This window comes from Hetaerina americana, unplaced genomic scaffold (assembly GCF_022747635.1).
Source record: "Hetaerina americana unplaced genomic scaffold, ioHetAmer1.1.p SCAF_11, whole genome shotgun sequence".
NCBI classification, from domain to species: domain Eukaryota; kingdom Metazoa; phylum Arthropoda; class Insecta; order Odonata; family Calopterygidae; genus Hetaerina; species Hetaerina americana.
This window is the reverse complement of record NW_027286181.1, coordinates 12290662-12315313: the sequence shown is the minus strand read 5'-3', so window position 1 is coordinate 12315313 and position 24652 is coordinate 12290662. Positions and strand designations below refer to the sequence as shown.

At 41.0% G+C, this 24652-nt stretch overlaps 1 protein-coding gene across 3 annotated transcripts in view; it reads right to left on the bottom strand.

Moving 5' to 3' along the window:
* Nucleotides 1-24652, bottom strand: part of SPARC (secreted protein, acidic, cysteine-rich) — a 74765-nt gene that overhangs the window by 7672 nt on the left and 42441 nt on the right. The window contains exons 1-4 of one of the 3 annotated variants that reach the window (XM_071599418.1): nt 6996-7015; nt 4578-4662; nt 3841-4018; nt 1024-1139 (exon numbers count right to left, since the gene is read on the bottom strand). In XM_071599418.1, coding sequence (XP_071455519.1) covers nt 1024-1139; nt 3841-4018; nt 4578-4649 — 366 coding nt within the window. In that variant the 5' untranslated portion in view covers nt 4650-4662; nt 6996-7015. Of the gene's footprint in view, nt 1-1023; nt 1140-3840; nt 4019-4577; nt 4663-4820; nt 4843-6995; nt 7016-24652 lie in introns of those variants that run through there. The other 2 variants (XM_071599417.1, XM_071599416.1) reach the window with 2 other exon arrangements.

Sequence of the window (24652 nt, the reverse complement as noted above, 5' to 3'; positions counted from 1 at the left end):
TTAACGATTTCATTCAGCTGTATGAAGTCCTTTTCACACCATCTAAGATAATCTCTCATTTACCTTTGATTCTAATTGTCAATTTGATTTCAAATTGTTACTGAGGGCAAGACTTAGTGGCAGTTCAGACTTTCAATGATAGCCCTTACCCTAGGTTATTTCAAAAGTCACCTGTGTCCAATTAGTGTCATGAAAAGTACATGCTTTTAATAATAAATGGGAATAACCTCGTAAAAACTTCTCTGTTCTATCATCATGCACCATTCTTTGGTTGTTTCAGCACTTCCCAAAATCCCTGTTTAACTACCACAAAAACAAGCACCCAGTTTATGACTACCTTTTAATTTATAATATTTTTAACTAGCATCACCATCTAACTCAATAACAAAATGCTGATCATTATTGCAAAGAAAACATATAACCATATTCACATCACGAGAGGAATGTAAAAGGATGGAACTTCCATTAGCACCTAAATTCTTTTAATTATCAAGTATATGAGTCAATACTTAAAATCTATTTCCATCATAGGTACCAAACGGTAAATATTTGTTGATCATTTAAATTTTACTTAAAACTGCCATATTAATGCAAAGCTGGCTGATTACCAAGCTGTAGAAAGAACCATGCTTAAATGGGATTTGAATTGAAGAATTTAATGTACTTGAATTATATGTTTCTCGTCACAAAGAGACATGAAGCATTTAAAGAGAAATTCTCATATTGATCGCAAAGCAAAATAAACCACTATAGTTTGATATAACTTCTGAAATTCCATTTTATCACAGTAATATTTTAATAAAATAACTTAGTCAACATTTTTCTGTGAAAGTTACCTTCATTAAGAACATCTGTCACATACAGTAAAACTTTTTCTATGGACCAAAAAGTCAGTTTGACTTAAGCATTTCTAAAAAAAATAACCTTTTTAAATGTTTAGAAATATTTTTAATAGAAATTTATTACATTGAGCTGTTATTTTTTTAATACGATTACGTATTTTGTGGTAGAAATAATTTTTACCTTCCTCCTAGGTTCAGTTTCAACTGGGCAATCTGGAATGCAGACGCACTGGGCTTCTCCATTGTCATCCAAATCGCAGATTTGTCCAGCACCACAATGTTTTGTCGAGCAAGGATCTAAATTAATAATATAATAATCAAAATTAGTATAGTCATTGCAAACTTAATTGGGCTTAGATACATTTACATAGACAGCACAAAATATCAAATCAGCATTTACAATACATACATTCAATGAATTCTACTTAACAAAGGTAATGTAATAGTTACTTATGGCTATTAACTTCTTTGTATTATAAGAACTTCCTCCTGTTTACCCCTTACATCATATATTTCTTTTTTTGTTGTAACTTCTGTCTTTTGTAAGCTTCAAAAACTCCATTTTATTTTCCCTCTTAACCAAAATTCTCCCATCTATCACAGTATTCAAGAGACCATCACCTTTCAGCATTTCCTCCATCCATTTTCTCTGTCTCTTTCAGATTTTCCCTTGAAAATCCCACTCCTTGCCACCATATTTCATTATTAACCAACTTATTCCCTCCATTCTCCTACATGCCACGTATGAAAAGTCTCTAAATCTATGCTCATCTTCTTCCCTAACAGTCCAGGATTCAGATCCATGAAGTAGTAAAGGCTTCATATTAAAGTCTTAACTAATATATTCTTTGCATTTTTACTCAACATACATGTCATCAATACTCTTCTGGTAAATACCTCTTTGGCTAACACAATCCTAATATCTCCACCACATTTCCCTCTATAATATATCCCAAATAAATGAATTCCTCCACTTTCTCTGGTTTATTCCATCCTAATTTAATGTTCAACTTAGCTTGATTACTTCTCAATAATAACAACTTTTGTTTTCTTGTGATTAACCCTCATCTGCATATTTCCTATTAAGCAGTGAACAATAACTGCAATCCCTAGGATGTTTGACTCACCATTGCTGGATCAACAGCAAACCTGCCTCAAATCATCCTGTCAACCACATTTATTAATGACTAAAGCCCTTCCCATGACAACATTAACATTTCCAGATCATTTTCGCCTACCCCTATGTCACATGTTAAGTGATGGTCATGTTTAAAAGTAAGTAGGTAATAAGTCAGCCACTATATAAACTCTTTATTCTGTCATGAATATGGGCTACCTAATTTCAAATATGAATTTTTGCTTCCACACTTACTCTGCGTCCTACTTTCCAAATAACTCTCTATTGCCCACCTATCTCTAGTCCTACAAATGACCTAGACTGTCAGTCCAGTTCATCTATAGCCAGTCACTATATCACCACTCGAGACAAAACGTTTCATTTAAGAATGCTTTCATCGACTGAATATCATATGGCATCGTTACTATATCTAGCTACATCAAAGGAAAGACTTCTTGAAAAGGTCATCCTTCCATTTTTGACGGCTAAAAAAATTTACAGCCTGTGAAGAAAAAACTTATCAAACCTAAATTTTCATGAGCCAAGACCCCAGAATTAAGTGATCCCTTAAATGTCAGAGTTCATTTTTTGTGGTCAATGATGTTTGCTCAAATATCTGAAGAAGTCATTATGCCAAGGGGATGAATGAAAAGAAATTTTAATCACTGGATGCACAAACTTGAAAAATAGAGAGATAATATCATCAACAGCATACTCAAAAAAGTAAATCTTTACAAGGTATACAATATTGACTTGATGCTCCTGCTATGAACAAACTAAGTCAACCAAACAACTCCAATCGCCAAAATTGAACATTTTCACTGAATTAAATCCATAGATCAGTTTTCTAGTAATCTAAAACTTCAAGAATAACAGATCCCTCAAATTTTAAATTCTAATAGTATTGATGTTTCACATAGGAACTCAAACCACATATTAGACTAAGGTGATTCTAAGGATAATATTAATTTGACATACTAAGCTTATAAATGTTTCCATGATCTTAAATAATGCATGAATACAATGAGTTTCTAAAAAAAAACCTTTGTCAAATTATAAAAGTTTAATTTGTAATATAATTTTGGAAGAAATCCAAGGATGAGACTTAAGTGTGATTAAGAGAATTGACATAAATAAACTCATAAACAAGAGATCAATGATTCAAACTGCTTAAAAAAACTTGATGAAAACCCTATGATGCAATACAAGTTGGGTGAGCAACAAATTTTGAAGCTCCCATAGCTGTCTATCCAAAGTGATATCTCAGATGGATTACCTCAGATTAAGAGTTGTCCCCACTGATGAAAAAAATTTCCCCTACAACTTTTACCTTATTTTGATGATCTAATTTCAACAGTATAAATTACTTGTGTATTTTCTATTTAATGTTATTTTGGGTACCCAATCGTACGTTTTCTCCAAAATTTTAGGATTGAAATCAAAATGTCATCACTTTTTATTTCTAATCTCTTTCAGAATATGTTATCACCTCCTAATGTAACACACTAGGACTTAAGTATGTAGATATTACAAATTTCATTCAAAAAATATGCTAGTAAGTCAATCTCGATTAGAAATCACTAAAGACTTCATTTATGATTACATTTCATCAAAATTGATAGTTATGCTCCAACCTCACTCAAATCGTTAATGTCACAAGCCCTTACCAAGGAGGAAAATTTTCTTTTCCCCGTTTTATTCTGTCAATTGAAAACATAAGTAGTTACTAAAGTCCAGCCATTTACCATGCAAATAGTTGTATTTATCTCGATTACACCATGGGGAACAAACTTCATTTGAGGTAAGGTAAAAAAAATATGACATCATCCCTTTGAAGGCTGCTAAGAACATAGCCTATGACGTGTTACTTCATAATCGTACCAAGCAAAAGGGCTGGTTCCTCGGGTTCATCTATTTTATGCATCTCTTTGCTTTCCTCTTCACTTGTCTTAGATGCTTTCTCGTCCTCCTCCATAATGGAGTACACATCTTGATCTTCTGCCGAGGATTCAGTGGTGGTGGTGGTCTTATGCTTGTGTCTGAATTTCTTCAGTTTCCTCTGAAACATTTAGAAAACACATTTATAACACCTTATGCGCCATAATTCATTAGTTAGAGAAACTTACGAGAACGCAACCTATATTTTCAAACAGTAACAACAATGGACATTAAAAATAACATTCAACTCATAACTCTGGCCATTACGAAAATAGCCGAACATAATGACGGAAATATGTCTACAACTATCTTATTTTACGAAAACAATTGGCATTCTTATTAATGTTGGGCATATTCAATATATTCATTGAGATTCGTAATCGTTGTTACGCTGACTATATAACCCAAAAGCAACCACACTAAAATAATTACCCACTTAAAGTAATTAATTTGCCCCAGTACACTTAAAATTGAAACAATGTCCCCGTTATTTCACAAAATATCACCAAACAACACCACAGTCTTGGCCCTTAACGTTGTGATTACGAACACGTTCGATATCAACTTTGGCCGTCGTGACCTATACAGTAAGATTAATCCATATATTGTTTCCAAAAGTGTTTTTCTCAATCGGTAAGGCATACCATTTCTACTGTGTTGGAGGCAGATTCCTAACTTACCGGTTTGTCTGCATTGGCGTCAGCCAGCAGGAGGAACAGCAATGCCGCCAAAAGAACCAGATGGACTTTCATTGTGGATGCAGTCCTGAAATTCAGATGAAATATTTCGATTTAGTCATTACAAGGCAATATTTTGTCTTAAATGCGCAAAATGTGCTTTTAGTTTCGTAGATTTCGTTAAGTAAATTCTGTAACACCATCTTCTCCCCCACGAAAGAGAAGTTAACCATTGCTTGACCTCACCTTTTGGTGGCAAAGGAGACGATTGGCGATTACCATTGCTAGAAATCTAGTTTAATTACTCAATCCCCAAAGGCGTGAAAAAGGTAATAGAAATAGCCTCCAGGAACAGCAATTTTCAAACACCACTTGTGCAACCCATCACACATAATGCGACAATCGGACACTCTACTGTTCCTCAACTTTGGCAATCTGCAAAAATTGCGTCTTAAACAAATGGCATCCAAACCATCAAAACCATAACTTAACACCACATCATATGCCATCCTTCACCACCCTACGCAACTTTCGCAATGCCTAATCAGAAAAACGGAACGCTAAGCACGCGAAAACGAAGTTATGCGGGAAATCTGAACGCGGATGATTTAAGCCACGAAAAACCGATAAGGTTCATTCCGTTCTTCGGTAATAAATAACATTTTGGCTTCAACTTTGAGTGCACAATAATATTCTCTACAGTTTTTAATATGTAACGAGTAACTTAGTTTCTCTAAAACAATAATTTTCGACTGAATGTGGGTAAATTGTAAACAGTTTAGAGAATGGGAAATTTCAGAGGGAGGTTCGTCCCATTGAAATAGAAAATTTAGTATTGTTTTTTAAAGCAACCCTTCAAAATTTGTAGACTAATGGACTCTTCAATTAATATTTTAGATATTAGTAATCATCCGTCAGAAATAATTTACGGCAAGCAACAGGAGAATCACGTTATACGCATAAGATAAGAACCACAGAGGATCTTTATCAAGAACACTACATGGAATGAATAAATGGGTGCAGAGGCATTGCTGTATAAGTATAGTGGACGAGAAGTTAGATAACTCAATACTTATACATATAACTCTCACAAATTCATTGAGTTTCAAACGAGATATGGACGCCTTCGTGGTATAAACACGTACAACACAATGCATATCCTTGTTTAAGATTTGCATTTTATTTCAGGATAAGGGTACTTAATTCAATTCATGGACTTAATATTTGAACTACATTTGCGAAAGTAATCTGTGATCTTTTCGAGAATTTTGCAACAGCAATTGCAACTAATTTTTATTTCGATTCAAACGATTTAATGCTTGAAAATGGGTACCAATGGAAGAGGGCGTGTAGTTTGCAGCTGGCACTACTCTTTCTGAACCCGTAAAGTCATGAAATTTCGAATGAATGAGATCGAATTAGTTAATTAATGAATAGATTAAAAATTGATTTTCCGAGCCAACTGCAGAATATTTTAACGACGCATGTGCATTCGTTTAGCAGCGAAAAATAAAAAATTTCCCCTGAGCACGAAAAGATAAAAATCCCAAGGCGATTATTCCTTGCTTCCAGAGATATGCTTGCATCTGGTGATCAGTCATGACCGAGCTACTAGCCGGCCATCCGAGCGATTCACCCCGAAACAAATTATATAATCCATCATTCATTTGGCCGGTTTGCAATCTTGGCGAAGAAATTATCTCATTCCGCATGAGAAGAATACCAGGCCTTGATTTGCGGCGAGTTGTGCCCACACGGAAAGCGAATAAGAAAACATCTGTTAGAAACAGAGGAATAGCGTGGGACGTGAGGTGACGTCAGTTTCGTTTCCTTTTGAGCTTTTGCCGGTTACGCCTGTTGTTTAAACGCAAGATAGCGAGGCGGGGGAGACACTAAGAGAGAGAGAGGGCGACGGAGAAAAGAGTGCATTTCCCATCGCTTTTTTTCCGTGCGCTTACGTCACCCGTACCAACATCTGAGAATCGGAGGGCGAAACCGTTCAAGAGATGTGGATGGATTGACTGGAAGAGCGCCACCTTTGAAAGAGACACGGACGAGATAAACGAAACGATAAGATGCAGTTCCGAGCTGACTCCATTGCTATTTAAAGCTTTTCCAGACGGGAAAATTAAAAAAAACACTCGAAAATCCTCTTTTGTGGAGCAGGAGAAGACGGAATGGAAAAAATATTCGTTTAACGTGGTTGCCAAGTGACCGACGAGGTCGAGATGGGTGTGTGGGCGGGACGAGGGCGGAATGAAGGGGAAAATGCCTCAAGACGGTCGCGGGAGGGATGTTCTTGCACGAATGCGTTTTTATCGTCTTCCGAGGAGGGATTGTTAAGATTGAGAAAAGAAGAGAGGAAGCTCGCTTTAGATACGCTAAGGATTCTGGGGGCAAAACGATCTCTTTTTCACTTACCCAGACGTTCTTTCTCTTCCTTCCTAACAGAACCCAGTCAGCTGGTAGTTCCCTTTACTGCTTCTCTACCTCAGAAAAAAGGTTCCCTCTGCCTCCCCCTCCCAACCTGTCCCCTTTCCACCCTTTCTCTCGCTCTCCCTCCCCCCCCCCCCTCACACTCTTGCTCGTCCGACCATCGCCATCCTACCCCCTCGCTTCTCCAGCTCCAGTAGGCCAGTACAAGGGCCTCCCTTTTACCCTCTTTCCTCCTCTCCCCACACCATCCCATTCCTCTTCCCCCCTGCCGGAACCCACATCCCCGCGGACAAAACCTGTTTTCTTCTTCCATCCTCTTCGTGCTTATAGTGAGGGGGACTCAGCCACCTCGACGCAGAGTCACTTCGGAGTCGAAGAGTGGTTGGGATTTCTGTTCTCCGTTAAAACCAACCTAATACGCACGGATTCCACCCTAGCGTGTGAGTGGAAGGAGCATCATTACATTAGATACTACCGAGAAGGATCCTAAAATGTACCATCCATAATTCCACTTCACCAAGATCGCTAAACGTGCAACTTCGCACCCATTAATATAATTGCGTATGGAAGTTTAAGACGGTAGGCCAACCAATCAGAAGAATCGACCACGTTTTCACCTGATGGTTTGCACCCATCTACATCTACCACCCCCTGCCACACGCCCTTATGGTGGATGACGGGGTATAATTGTGGATGAGACGATCAATATGGATCGATTCATCTACATCTACATAGTACCCCGCAAGCCACCGCAAGTGTGTGGCGGGGGGTGTTAGGTCACCATCCGTATAAGAGAATAAAACCGCATGCAAAACCCACAAATCCATGCCAATCTACACCCACAAAGTCATATATATTCATGTGAAAACATCACCTATAACTTACAAGCCAAGGGGATCGTGATCACCCCCTCCTTTACCTCATGCTTATCAATGATATTAATTGTAAAGTGACCAGCAAAGTCATATTTTTGATTGATTGCTAATGAGTCACGATTTTGGTTGATTGCCATTATTGTTTGGTTTTGAATGTGCGGAGGAAGAGATCTTAAGTAGGGAGATGACGGAGAACGATATGATCTCAGCAAATGACGCAAGAATATTCTCCGCCTTTGCTTTTCCTATGTAGTATTAAGTGAATGACGCAAAGTTATCGCAACAGCCTAAGGTCCGTGAAACCAAAAAAATATTGCTCTCACATATTCATATTATTATCATTTGGTATTTGACGACCATTTGTGGTAAGTTTCTGATGGATATAAGACTAAACGAAAGTACATTTCATAACTTCACCAAATAAGACAACACCTGATATCCAACATCACAATAAACTGCTCTGAAATTATGCTTACTGCCTTCTTCAACTCATTCCGTCCAACATCCCTATCTATCCCTATTACTTCCTCGTTTACCCAACACTCTCCCCTCTGTATTGCTGTCTCCAAACATCCCATTACCAAACAAAATATTTTGTATCCATCTTTCCTGCCTCCTTTTGATTTTTCCCAACAATCCCCTCTCCTCCCCCATTATGTTTACCACTTCTTAGTTCGTATCTCTTTCCGTCAATTTTACTTTTTCATCCCTTCTCCTCACCTACATCTCAAAAAAAAACCTCCAATCCACACCATGTACTCCGACTCGACCCAAGTCATTACCTAGTCATTCTACGAGGGTCATCCGGAAAGTAGTACCCGTTCGTGCCGCATGAAGTGCTGACGACGCGAGTAGCCGCTGGACGAGGTCAGATAGCTTCAGTGGCTTGTCTGCCTTCTCTGAGCCAAGTTGCGTGACGCTAGCATTGCCTGTGTTGTTTCTGTGATTGTTTACAATGTTTAAAAAAATTGAGAACGCCGCCAGTTGTGAAGTGAGGGCAGTGATTAAATTCCTCAATGCAAGAAACGTTCGCCCATGTGATATTCATCGCCAATTAAAGGAGGTGTATGGAGACAATGTAATGGACGAGTCGTCTGTTCGGCGGTGGTGTCGCAACTTCAACATGGGGAGGGGGAACACACACGACGATGAGCGTTCGGAGAGACCGTCTGTCATTACAGACCAACTGGTGAGCTCAGTTGACGAATTCGTGAGGAACGATCGGCGCGTCACAATTGATGACATCTGTGAGCATTTTCCCAATGTTTCTCGAACAATTGTTCATGAAATTGTTAAACACCATCTGCATTATGCAAAAATTTGTGCAAGATGGGTCCCTCGCGTATCTCAATGAGCTGACGGCGAAGGACTATGCAGCAGGAATACAGAAACTTGTCACACGTTATGACAAATGCCTTAATTTGCTTGGAGATTATGTTGAGAAGTAGTTTAAAGTATCCTCTTTCAAATAAAATTTTTTATGTTTGTTAATATTTACTTTTGTGTCTTTATTTCACGAACGGGTACTACTTTCCGGATGACCCTCGTATTAGCACATGCAAGGGAAAACGAATTTGTCATTTGAGGCAATTGACAAACCCGCGAGCGAAATTCGTGGAGAAAAGATGATCACCATTATCAGAGAGATCTCTAAAAACAAAGGAAATACTCTTGTTAGCCTAAAGAAATTCTAGAATTTTAACAAAGAATAATCGAGCATCAAATAAAGAAAAACAGAACTTTTGAAAATGAGTACTTTCTTATGAAAAAGAACGATAAGTAATATAATAGATACCCACCCGTTGACAGGCGCATAAAAGAAAACAAAATGGAAACTTAAGCATATATCCTATAATATTTTTGAATATTACTATTTACAAGGTGCGTTCAGTATATTACAAAGTCTCCATATTTAATAATATTAGTTGCTCATGTTTCCGACTAATTTCATAAATTTTTGTTCAGCGGCTTATTTTTGTTTTATTGAAGTTGTTTTGGCGGTTACCATGGGTAACGATGCGTGTTGATTTGCGGAGGATATATTGTTGCTGAAAGGCCAACGGATTTTATCGACGTATCTTTCCCTTGCAGTTAAAACTCGCGTGATTCAACTAATCTTTTTCAAAGGCTCCAACAGTCGTCGGGTAAGTTCATTCGTGCATCTACCAACACATGGAACCCTACTAGTAAGCACTAGTGTCAGTGGCAGGGGGTGATTAAACACCAGGTATGCAGCATCAAAATTTAAGTTTTTCTTAACTTACAGTTCCATCATATGCACGTGAAATGTTTCAAATAATGTAGATCATGATAACTATGGGCGCATGCACTGAGGTATGTCAGTGGGATGAGTCTCCAAGCATTGGAGAAGAGTTGTTGGTAACAAGAAGTGCAATAACAAATGAAGAATGTGTGTGCCATTCCGCTGGGAGAGGAAAACGTCTCTGATTTTCGCGAGGGCGTGATGAAAATCCTGAAGTGCGGAAGGCGTGACACGCACCCTCGTCAATAGGGTTCCTCGGTGCTTGGTGCACGTCCAAATGGGCGAGGATCTCGGCAGCCTGTCCACCGCGCCTGGAGTCAGAATCGCATCCCAGGGAGGTGGAGGGGGAAGCTGGCAACGGATAGGAAAGTGGCGAAGGGGGTGGAGAAAGAGGGGGAGGTGTGTTTGAGATGAGGAAGTCTGCAGGGAGGAATGGGACGGGGTTGAGGAGGAAAAACGTTGGGGCGTTATCTGAAATGACGCCTTCCTTCCCGTTGCTTATATTCCTCCGCTGGTACGATGCAGGAAGGGAGGATCTTGAACTCTGCCTCCTCACTCCCCACTACTAGGGAAAGGGGGGGGGCGCTATAGTCCCAACCCCCCAGACAGATGATTCACGTCCATAGCTCCACCCCGCAAGGCGCATCGAGGGCCTGTGGCAGAGGGTGTCACCTCGCATCAGGGAAAACCTCAACACACACCACTGTTAGGGTGATATATCCCTTTCAGACATGCATTACATTGCTGTGCACACTTATAAATGTTTATGAACTGGGAGATAGACTACATAATCGCAAAATTTTCAGTGTTACCTGTGTGCATTATCATATTATCAATGCCAATACGATCTGCGATCATGCGCACACTTAATCGACGGCCACACGTAAGGAAAAAATTATTACCAATACATTTTATTCAAACCTTGGATATCTCATATTGGTACCATAGAGCATGTAGCTGTAGTTATCATAATCCACGTAATTTGAATTATTTTACGTAAATGTCGAAAACTAAAAATTGAAAAAAAAATAATTCTCTGATGTTGCATGCCGCGTGTTGAATTGAACCACCCCGCCACACGCCCTTGCGGAGTATTACGTAGATGTAGTAGAAGTAGAATAGTATCGGCCCTTAAGCTTTCCTCACTCGATCTTCCTCTTGGATCATGGCTCGCCCTCTCTCCTCGTGGAGTGGGTTCAGTGTGGGGGTGGAGCACGCCGAGGAGGGTTTGGAGGGGGCGAAGGCGAGGAAGTCAGTTCACAGAAGCTGTCTGCCCCCATGCGGCGTGCCCGGCGGGAGGGGGGAGGGGTTGGAACAGGGAGTGCAGGCGGCCGTGTGGGGATTGAGAGAGGGGCGGGACATGGGGAAGAAAGTGTAGAAGAAATGCTGGCTCGGTGACGGCCGTTGGGAAAGGTTTTTTTTGTGCTGTCGTGACAGAGCGGAGGCTGGTGGAACGGGAATGTTTGAAACGATGGGGACGTAAATTTCAAGGAAAGGGCATGTTCAATTCCCAACTACCGGTTCTCCCTGCCTACCTCTGAGCATGGGAACACCTTCCTAAAATATCAGAATCGGTAGCTACCGGAAGCACAGGTGAAAGCAAAACTAATTGGTTAATATAAACCATTCTAATTTGCATCTAAGCAATTCCATCCTGATAGTACCGGCGTTGGCAGGAGGTGAATCCACACCAGGCATTCACAGGGCCCGCGCCATGGGGGGGAAGTGATAATTAGGCACCAGGCATACATACACAACTGCTAGTTCAAACATCCATTATGGATGTACTATATTAGCTGATGTACGAAAACACTTTTACATATCCACATACATACATGCCTGTGTACATCATGAGATAATTTACTGAATGTTTAAATATGTTCGCGTCAACGATTGTAAAAAAACGCATGGGACCGCTAGCGACTCTCTGGCGGGACATTTCCCTCCCTTCCCCCCCTTAACCATGCAAATGAGTGTCAGGGCAATCGCTCGGGTGTGAAATGAAGAGGGGGGGGTCAACCCCCCAGCCGACGGGGGCAGCTGCCTTTTCATTCAATGCAAAACTGGGAAAAGTTTTGGTCATGTCGCGAAGCTTTGGAAATTCGTCTGAGGAAAGAAAATCAAGGCTTCATCCCATTGGCAATGATCGGGTACATGAAATGAAATAATAGGATCCAGCGACAAAGGTTTTTGCATGGACATAACTACCATATAAATATCTTGTGACTCCTAACAAAACAAAACACAAAATCCAGCATCCTACTCTACATCAGATCCCTCTTCATCTCCGAGTACTTTCTTCCTCCCTTCATCCCGACCAACATCCCTATTCTGTTCCTTCCCTTTCCTCGTTTGCCCAAAATTCTCCCCTCAATTAGTCTTCAACATTCCTCTACCGATCAATACACCCTTCATCCACTTTTCCTGCCTCCATAGGATTTCTCCTAACAAACCCCTCTCTTCGCCCACCATACCAAGTACTTCCTTATTTCTTTTCTTCTCTGTCCATTTCACCTTCTCCATTCTTCTCCACAGCCACATTTTAAAATCCTCCAGTCTACGTCTATCCTCCTGCTTCAATGACCACGTTTCCGCGCCGTACATAGCTACGCTCCATATCAAAGTTTTTACGAGTCTTTTCTTAATACCCTTACTCAACGTCCCTCTCATCAACTCCCTCCTCCTTGTGAAAGCCTCTTTGCCCAGCCCAATTCTTCTCCTTACTTCCCTACTACTTTGACCGTGTTGGTCCAAAACACTCCCGAGATACGTAAACTGTTCTACCCGCTCTATTTTTGCCCTCCTACTTTAACGTTAAGCTTAGCCTTATTCTTTCTGGAAAATTGCCTAGCTTTTGTTTTATTGATATTGATTCTCATCTGTATCTATCGCACTGAATTTCCAATACATCCAGCAATCCATGCAACCCCTTGGCTGACTAACAAACTAAAGCTTGGTCACCAGCAAACCTAACTGGACCGTCAATGGGTAAAAAGGACAACGAAACCATGGCTCACAGATGAGATGATTACAAAGATCTCAATATACGTATCCTATTGAATAATGTTGCATGTCTGCATGTTACACTACCTTCTTTCGTGCAATTAATTTTTTTTAGAGGGTATGTTCAAACTAATATTTATGTAGATGTGTCGTAATTGGGATTGTGCATGCATGGTTGGTGGCCTAACACCCCCCGCCACACGCCCTTGCGGGGTGTCATGCAGATGTATATTTTCTGATCCAACCATTTGTTGCTCTCCAACCAACGGAAGTCAACGTTAGTGCGGCATCACACTTTCCAGTGCAATGACGAGTTATACCCATCCAAACTCTCAAAGCTAAGAATCAATGAATATTGACGACTTTTGATGACTGATCATCAGTATTTATCAATTGATGAGTACGACGGATTTTCGTACAAATGATGGAGAGCGGGATAATAGATGGTAGACCCTTACGCGAATGGATATAAAGATTTTGTCTTTCGCCGTCAACGTAGAAAGGAAGAAAGATGATGAAAGGGAAGAGGCCATTCTTTTTGTCACTCATGCACGCGCCATCGCCGCGGTCCGCTGTGACCGTTGCGTCTTGAGAGGCGTTTCAGGAAGTTCAAAGAGGTTAAGAAAATAAATAAGTCGCCAGACTGCATTTTGCTATCAACGCTGCCCCCCCACCGCCGGGGTTATCGCGCATGACTCGAGTGCTCACGCCGGAATGAAATTTGAAATATATATATATATATATATATATATATATATATATATATATATATATATATATATATATATATATATATATATATATATATATATAGTATATAGCATGGTTGAGAGTAGTATTCATGTCCTGCTCTCAAAATTATCAATCAATGTCGTACAACACTTTGTCCTAGAAAAATCTAAAGTCTACTGGTATCTTAGTCGCTCATTACATTGGTAGTTGAGGCCACAAAGAGAAGTTAATGGAGAAAAATTGACAGTAGAACAAAGAAATACGCAAGAAATCCTTTCCCTCACACACAAGCGGTGACCACCACAGCAGGAAACATCTCGGACCACAGTGGGAACTCCCGGGGAAATTTATAAATACGGAATGCCAATAATCATCCAACTATTCCAATAGTTAATGACCCACCACGAGTCCTCGTCGCGGCTTGCAGTGTGTGGCATTAAGATGAAACTTCATGACTCAAGAAAGTTCCATCTTGACTGCAAGAGAGTTTATGTACCACCCCAGTTAATGCATTAATGACGACTGATGAAATTCATACGACGCCCATCCATGAATATTTCGTAAGAGGATATGAAGTGAATGTACAGTTTTTAAGCACTTTGAAAGGCTAAACGATTTTTAAAAACTATTTTGTGGTAGTTCTGAGGCGCCAATTTTCGAAACTATGCTATTTATGCTGTTTTTTGTAGCACAAATTAATTGATAGCAGTTAAACTTGGCGGGTGGGTGATGTTATGTTTGCTCTATCACAAACCATACGCAATTGCGTACATGTTTAGTTTTTCGTGAGAAAGAAAAGAAAAGGGTAGGCAGTGCCGAAAAGAGTTCTTCATATTCTGTAAATTATCCGATTACTTAAATCAACATATTCATCCATTAATCCCAAATACTATCGGTGTATTCCAAATGCGGACGAACTAAAGCGTAAAAAAAACTCTCCCCTAACCGTTCATTACATTTTCCAACATCCAGTTAGATGAAACCTAGCTTCTTTAAGGATGATCCGCATATTCTTCTGATGTGTATATCCCACGAAAAGTTTGATGTCAGAGGAACACACAAGCATTCGACCGACTCTGATGAGCTTCTTAGGAAAAGCTGACTTGGGTACTGCGCGTCTTTAAGCTGTAAAAAGAAACAAATGAATAAATAATAAGGTTTCGGGTTCTCGCAAGTGGCAATTAAAGTATTCCCTTCCCTCTCCGAGGGTCAGGGTTCGAATCTCAGGGTTAGGAGCATTTTTTCATTGTCATCCCAATCTCTACTCCCATATCTACATGTTCACAATGCACCGAACACCGCCGCAAGGGCGCGTGGCGGGGGGTGTTAGGACAACCACCCGTAAAATTGAGTGCGACTACAAGCAAAAGAAACAAACTACATGTTAATGCAAACCCACACAGACGTATATATTCACGCAAAACTTATTTTAACACGCAAATATGCAAATACACATAGAAGCAAACAATATGCATAGCACAAGCGCCCACCCCGCACTAGATGTGTCTAAACAGCGTTTAATCTAGTACTAGTTAATAATTCGAATTTTTACTATTAATTAAATTTTTTACTATTGTCATTCCAGATCGTCCGATGAAAGAAATAATTGTTATACCTATCTATACTGGAGTCTCCCTTATCTTATCTTTAAGGTCTAATTGGCCCAAATAGTGTGGGGCCATAATAATAATAAAATGGGGAGCAATATACCTCAGGTGAAGCACGCCTTCCGTCGGATGGGACGTTAAATATTACGACCCTTCAGGCGACATTCTTTCAATGTCGTCGACGCCAATGTTTCTCTCCAACCTTCCTTTCCCCATTCCCTGAGTATACTAAATTTACCAAATTACCCACACCTATCCCTGATCTCAGAAATGACCTCCGTCGCCTCCCCGAATAACTTACGGGAATGAATAACGACGCCACCGGATATTCGCCACCTCGCGAGGGGGGGGGCACGCGGCGTGTGCCCCATACGCTGCGGGGGGGCGCCCGCCGCGTGCCGCCGTCACCGGAGTCCTTGCACGGGACGCTTCAGTCAGACGTTTCTCCGCTTTCCTTCGCCGGAAGAGCTACTGACTGCTACGAAACGAAATTTGCTTCGCTGGGGCGTAATTGAACGCGCCGGATGATTACAGCGTCAGCATTCATGCATACGATACATACATACCCGGTGCCCGGTGCAAGCCACCGCTTGGGTGCGTGGCAGGGGGTGATTACACACCAGACTAATTTTGACACAACATACTTTCCCCATCTAGCGGTCGGATTACAGGTATGTTATTCTGATCTCTATTGTTCGCAGGAGAAAATGACATCTTAAATCTATATGTTATACACTTAATATCTCTAACGTTATTGACATGATCTCTCCTGCCGTAATACGATGGGGGTAACAATACATCGCTAAAGAGACATCCTTGGCTCGAGATTGAACAGCTGAGGACGAGATGGAAGGGAGGGAAACATTTCACCAGCAAACGAATCATCGCAACACATTTTTCCTTTTTCATTTCGCTCAAGGATGGAAAACATCTTCCGACTATGGCGACAAATACATTGTACCCGTCCCGTGTACGTACAGAATCGTTTCCCGCACAACCTATGAGTTCCCAGCCACATAAACAAGGGTGCAGCTTGGAGTTGCGGGGGCAGAGAACCGGAAGGGGAGCTTTCTTCATCAACGGCACTTCGGGGCTACCGCTGATGACGAGGAACAGGAATGAAATGCCTCAATCGGGATGAAAATTATAACACCGGGAGTCGTGTATGATCTTGAAAACCACTGCACTAGCACAGTTCTCAACCCGAAGGTCGGTTCGATAGGTGAGGGCGGAGTTCATCTCGTACTAAGCCCAAAGACGTGTGTGAAATTCACACATCAGCAGAAAAATGAAGGGGGTAGTTCATCTCCCAGTGCCATATGCGGTTTCCCAGGGAGATTTTTGATACCCGAAAAATCTCACAGCTCGAGTGAAGCCGAGGGGTGTCACCCGGAATCGAACCCTGGCACTTTGGCCAGTAGTTCCGTGTCCTGCCCACTGTGCTAAAGAGCAGCTCAATAAAAATGCAAATAAAAAGTTATAAAAATGTATACAGATTCAAAGCGAACCATATTCCAATCACAATTTTTTCTCTCATCCAAATTTTATTATTTGTGGCGGGCCAATGAAACCTTTCACAAATTGACAAATTTCACAAATTCAAAATTAATTCTTATTGAACTAGTTGAATACCTTAGTACATAAAAATTGACCGCCACGAGCGCGTCCTAATGTTATGACCATCAAAGGAGACCCTTCCTTAATTTATCACCATCAAGGTAATGCGTCTTAACGATTAACCGATACCTGATCAAATTGACTTGCGTTAAAAAGAACTGCAACTCTTAAAATGCGACAATTGAGCAATGTTTCTTTCAATTACTCAGCCAATTGTCGATTGAATTTCCCAGAAAATAGAAATTAGGGAATGCCATCAGTCTAATCTTGGTCATTTATTGCTGGATTTATCAGGTTTTTTGGGACTCACTTTTTCGACATACGTCACCAAAAACGCAATATTAAGCATTGAAGCTGGAGGGCATAAACTTGAACGGTTTGCCTATTTAGGAAGTGCTTCATAAGGTGGTCAAAGTAGTAGTGATATTAAAAAGAAGAATTGCGCTGGGTTAGAAATATTTCGCAAATACGTGGCAGTTGGTAAAGGGTATCTTAGGTAAAGATATAACGAAGACACTGGTTTAAACAATACAATGGAATGCGGTTTCACGTGCCTCAGAAACTTGGTCGCTGGGGCAGGAGGATAAGTGTAGATTGGGAGACGTTTAAAATGTGGCTTGGGCGAAGGATGGAGAAAATAAATTGGACGGATAGGTAAACCAAAGATTAAGTTCCAAGATAGACAAACGATTAAGTTCCTGGAATGGTGGTGGAATAGAGAAGAAGGCTTTTGGGAGAAATTCGAAGAAGGCAGGCCAAGTGGTAGCAGGATATACTGAGGTAAGCAAAGGGATTCTGAAGGCGGTGATATGCTAAGGTTAGAATTCTGGGAAAGCGAGACGGAGGGAGAAAATAAATGGCATTGCGAATGGAATCAAGTTAGGTAGGAGAAATATTCAGATGTAAAGAACTAGTCATTGTAATATGCAGTCGGAGGAAGGGGTCTAAGAATATTTTGTATTAGGTACGTTAGGGCTTAGGTGTACATATAGAGTGTGGTGTAGTAGGGGATCAATGGATGAACCTACCCTAACCCGATAGACGACTGATAATTGCCCTTTTCGTAGATTTAGGTCAAACGCGTCACCTTCGAAGATTTGGTTCACTTCACACTTGGTTTTCAAGTTAAGAGAAGCAAATGCAAAAGAATACCGTGGCCGCTTTACCTTATCTTCAGATAACCAGCTATGCCTTTGTCCCCCCCTGTCTGGTATGTCTAACCTTGACACTTCTCAAGGAGTTGAACCTGCACCAATTTTACTCTTGCTTTCAGAGAAAAGATAACTCGTCGTTCCCTTAGCAAGCAAGCACTCTGCTTCATGACAGATAGAGCACACGCGCGCCATGTGATCCGTTTCAAAGTCAAAGAACGCAAAATGTCGGAGGGGACGAACACCACTGCAATCTCAACGTCTGTCGACAACGAATGAAACGGTTGGTTAAATGGGACCAAGGCGCTTCATTGTTGCTTACATTGTCGGACCGTTTGTAGTTATTGTTGCGCATGCTAGATCACCTGATTGGATCATTTAGACATAAAATGATTTAAACGATTTCCATAGATATTTGTTTGGCTAACATGCATGAATGCAAGTATCGTACCTTCCTGAGCATATCAATCCCATTAAACACCCACATTCACCCCTATTACATGAAGTAATTCCTCGCCATCGCATTGACAGAAGATGCTCTGTCAGCCATACGAAGGCTCGGTAATAATTAGCTTCCAGAGGGAAGACACCCGCAAATGATTAACCGCCGCCATAACAGTAATCAACCTGAAGGTAGATTTGATAGGCGAGGGTAGAGCTCGCATAGTGTGCTAAGCCCAACGGCGTGTGAAATCCACACAATGTGAAATTAGCAAGGCGATAAGAAGGGTCTTTCCCTGTTTATTTATATTTTATATGCTTAGATTTTTTGCTTATGTTAACAGGTTTCAGTCAATACTTAACGCACACCTAATGTTCAGGTACCTTCGATGTGAGTCACTTATGGATGCTGCCATGAAAAAATATATGATTCATAAAAATATATTAACGATAAAACATATTGAAAAATTCAATTTATGAAACGGTCAAGAATCAAAACATTAAATGATACTATGCAAACACAAATTTCACATTTACAAATGAGAAATGCTAGAGATTTAATGTCTGCCTATTATATACTTCTTGATGATTCAATCGCTAGTGATCTTCCTGCTATAATAGCAAAACTCTTTCTCTTAAATGTCAGTTCCTAATCTCAACCCTACTTTCACCTCATTTTTAGAGCTATCAAAGAGTTTAAGGTTAACATACCTATCTTATTCCTGCCCCTTATTCTGTTGCTAAATATTCTCCCCTCTTATCACATTCCTCAACATCTCATTGCAAATTTAAATGCTCCGCATCCATCTATCCTGCCTACGTCAGGTTTCTCCCAGCAATCCCCTCTCCTCCCATCTTACCAATCCTAGCATTTCCTCGTTTGGTTTCCTTACCGTCCATTTTCAACATCTCGAAAGCCCCCAAATCTGCGCCTATAATCTTGCTTGAATGACCATGGTTCAGCGTCGTAAAAAAACAGGTTCCATAACAAAGTTTTCGCTGATCTTTTCTTTACTCAACATCCCTGCCATCAGCTCATTCCTCATAAAAATCTTCTTTGCCTAAGATAATTCTTCTAATGCGTCTGGTGCATTAACTAACTTGGTTACACATTTTAGCTTTTATAGTATCTTGTGAATGTGCTTTTCTCCATAGTAACTATTCATCCATCCATACATATCATGTAATCCATCCATCTCGCAGATATATAATATATATATAAATATATATACATATATATTTATATATATATAGCGTTGGACTGATGACCGGAGGGACCCGGGTTCGATACCCGGGCAAGGCACCCTGGCCACCTGCAGCTCCGCCCAAGCTATGTGATTTTTCGGGTACCAGATCGTCCTGGGAAACCATAACCGGCACAGCGAAAGAAACTGGCCCCCCTATCCTGATGTGTGAATGTAACACGCCGTCGGGCTTAGTACTGGGTGAACTCAACAATCACCTAACAAACAGACCTTCGGGTTGAATATATATATATATATATATATATATATATATATATATATATATATATATATATATATATATATATATATATATATATATAATATATAAAAATATATGTGGGTCGTGGTAGGCCAGTGGGTAGAGCGTTGGACTGCCGACCAGAGGGTCCCAGGTTCGCTTCCCGGGCAAGGCACTCTGGGCACCTGCAGCTCCACCCAAGCTCAAAGTGATTTTTCGGGTACCAGGTCTTCCTGGGAAACCATAACCGGCACAGGGAAAGGAACTGGCCCCCCCTACCCTGATGTGTGACTTTTCACACGCCGTATAGGGCTTAGTACTGGGTGATCTCTACTATCACCTACTAAACCGACCTTCGGGTTGATTACTGTGTTTATGGTTACTACTGTGTTTATGTGTACTGTGTTTATATATATATATATATATATATATATATATATATATATATATATATATATATATATACATATATACAATCCTATTCAAATTTCCACTGGGTATGTGAAAATTCCTTCTATCAAAAACAGCCTTCGTTGCTTGTAAAACATCCGAGGACAAAAGAATAGACCCCTTTGTTCTATTTCCGCATCGAATTCCATCTGTCTTCCCCATTTCTCTTCATTATTATGTGTTGCGCTATATTGTTTTGTGCCTACCAGTTCTCTCGGGCATTCGCCCGTCCCTCACGAATCCAGAACGTTCCCCCAGATCGTCCTCCATCCTCCCCCCCCCCCCGGCCACGTCGGGGATGGCCGGGGGAGAGAGGACGAAAGGGGGGAGCGGGTGAAAAGGTCACGCGCATTTTTTTAAAGAAGTGTTTGAAGACGAAGGAGTGATATCATCAAAGGAAACGTCCGCCCTGCGGACGCGTCACGTGACCGCGAGATAAAAACCGCTCCAGATTACGGGAGCAAGTTATGGTGGTCTCCCGGAATAAACGCACATACATTTAACAATTGCTCTTCAGAACGCCATCATATGAGCATGCACCCGAAAGCATTACTGTCTCACGATCTATAGAGTGCGCCGCCGGCATTAGCTGTGAATCATATCATGACCGCCAATCGGCTATCGGCGAATGACGGGACGAATGACCTCGTTAGAGGAGATTGGAAAATAAATATTTATAGCTTCACCGACTCATTATGGTTCTCAATTCTAAAACAGGACCTACACAGTCCGAAACATTTAGAAATGTACACTTGAACAGTGTGAACAGTTGACAAATGTCCGCTCCGAAAAAAGACGCAACAGTGCTGCCTGTGCAAGTGGTGTACTCACGTTGTGCATTTTTGTTATCCAATTTTAAGGGAACCTCCTAATACATATATATATATATATATATATATTCAATATATATAGTATATAGATATCTGTGTGTGAATACATGTGTATGTGTATATATATATATATATATATATATATATATATATATATATATACATATATCCACACACACATCGTTTCAAGTTTCATTAGTCAAGTACCGACAATGGTAAAGCGTTGACGCCACGTCCTCGACGAAGCCAAAACGTTCGAGAAGACACAAGAATCGAGAATTACCGGAAAAGTGACGGCACCACATCGGTATAGTCGAGGAATGACACTTTCGAGACCTTTCTCTACGGCACCTCCGGACGAGAGTACACGCATTCGCACCGGAACTTGAATATTTCGTATCGCGACATTCTTTCGCTGATTTTTATTCTAGTTGTGCTTCCCCCTCCCGTGCAAACCACTCCGCCCCCTCCTCATCTCCTTCCGTCGCCAGTAGATAACATGGATCCCTTCCTGTCTCTCGAGATAAAAATAAAAACAGCAGCATGATGGACCTTCCTTCTTTGAGAGGGAGGCCGGCAGACGTCTCATTGCCCTTGGACGCCAAGGAAGGATTACACTTGGATGTAAAACGACGGAAAAATGAATGACACGAGCATACTAACTTCTTTTTCCTCTCATTCTTACAAAGAGACTATTCAATTCGAAATTCGAAATGATGAATCGAATTGATTAGAAATTTCGATTCAAGGATTATATTTTTTCCTCAACGTAATCTCCATCAAAGGCATAGTTAGAAGCACACTTGATGCAAGCAGAACAATTTCGCCGCCTGGGCAATGCTTCGGACCATGATGGTAAAAGTGGTGAGTACTTCAAAAGACGATTCGCGTTGTTCAAAGAAGGTGAGTGAAGGTGCGTTTTTCACAAGGAGGTGGGACGGAATGAAAGTCTAAGCTGAGTAAGGAGGCTAAGAAACGGTTCGTAGAAACTTTGATCTGGAGCGTGGTTTTGTACGGCGCGGAAGCATGATCATCGAAGCAGGATGATAGGCGTAGATAGGAGGCTTCTGAGATGTAGGTGTGGAGAAGGAAGGGATAGTTGACGATAAGTGCTGGATTAGGAATGTTCTACGGAGGCATCGGAAGAAATACCCGGTCTGAGCAGCGCCAAGTTCCCATGATCAATTATTTTAGGGCTCAAAGTTACGAAGAAGAAGAGCTAGATAGACGTGATAGAGGGGGGGGGGTATTCTGGGTGAATAAACTGAAAGGTTTAACTATCCGTACGTTCTCATCCCTTGGCAGGATCACAAACACCATCGTAAAAGTGAAATACGATAAGAATAATCCCAAATGTGTTTATCTTATCCAACGGGAAATAAACAGGTTAAACAGCCTAAATAAGCTCGAAGCTCAAAATTACATTGACGTTATCGGCTCGGCACAAGCGCATTCAAATCGATGATGGATAGGTGGACGGGCACAACTCACTTCCAGAAGGCATGGTCACGGTTATGCAAGGACTCGAAAGAAATATATCGTGAGCGAAGACTTTGGAATGACTTTATAGAAGCTAATTACAGCAATCAGAATAATTAAGGCAATGATTAAGTGGTAAAATTCAGCTGCATTGACGTGTTAAGCTGCTATGCAAATATAACTTCACTTAACAAATATAGGAAATACAATAAAAATTTACAGGGTTCGTCCGGAAAATATATGTACTGATTTTTTCCCGCCGCTCCAGGCGCGCCCAGCACCGCTCTGACGGGCTGCGATTGGAGGGGGGTATGTTGGCAAGCGACGCTGAAAAAGGCAGTCGGCTCTGAGCTGTGGTGTAGTGAAGAGCTCTGTTAACGCGAACCTCCACGCTCGACCCACGTCACGGAACGCGATGCCGAAGCAGCGTTATTCCATCAAATTTGCGGTAAAGCTTGGGAAATCGTCTACCAAAACTGTCGGTATGATTAACCAGGCTTACGGGGAGTCAGCCATGCCCAGAAACATGATCTTTCGGTGGCACAAGATGTTCGTGGAGGGCAGAGAAGAGGTCGACGACGAACCACGGCCTGGACGCCCATCAACGACACTCACCGACGAAAATGTGCGAAAAGTTCGCGATGTACTGAACTCTGATCGTCGTCTTAGTGTCCGGATGATAGCAGAGCAGTGTAATGTGCCAAAAACAATAGTGCACGAGATTATTAGGGAGCAATTACAGATGCGAAAAATTTGTGCAAAGTTGGTGCCGAAAGTGCTCAGTGATGATCAAAGACTCAATCGTTTGGAAATCGCGACACAACTTGCGGATCACTGCAAAGCCCGGACTTGGCACCACCGGACTTCTTTCTGTTCCCGAAGATAAAGAGGAGTTTGAAAGGAACGCGATACGGGACTTAGGACGCCGTCTAAGATGCCGTGACGACGTGTCTTCGAGAGGTTCCCGATGATGCCTTCGCGGGAGCGTTCCAGGAATGGGAACGCCGCTGGAACAAGTGTATCAACTCACAAGGGTCCTATTTTGAGGAATATTAGCTTAAGATATGTAAAAGTGTAATAATTTTTTTTCTTGAGCTCAGTACACTTATTTTCCGGACGAACCCTGTAGATTGGAGGCTTTTGATTTTTACTCAGAGCTGAAGAGGGACCTGATGTAGAGTAGGATGTTGTGTTTTGCTAGGGGCCACAAATTATTTAATTAGTAATTACGTCCATCCAAAACCTACCTTAACCGGTAGATTACCTAATAATAATTATAATAATCACTTCATATCCACATTGTTCCTGCCACGGAAGTCTTTTATCATCTGCCTCTCACAATTAATATTTGGCCTTCTGTCATTCCCCCTCTTCATTTTCGCTTAATTAAGGTCTTCAGTAAACTCCAGGATGGGTCCATTAAGTTACCTTCTGTTTCTTGTAAGTGTCCTGGATAGACTCCTCTCTTCGCCCACTCTTCGAGGTGCTTTTCCATTTTTAAACGTTTTCTCTTTATTATTCTTCTGAAACATCATATTTCTTTAGACTCTAACCTTAATTTTTTGTTCTGCTAATCCGACCGCTGATGTCTCACGACCACCGGAAGGTAAACTCCAAATGAATATTTTTAAAAACCGTTTCCCCACGTCTTGGCAATTATTATTTTTAGATATTTTTGGTTCTTCTTTAAGGAAGTCTTTTAGCCATAT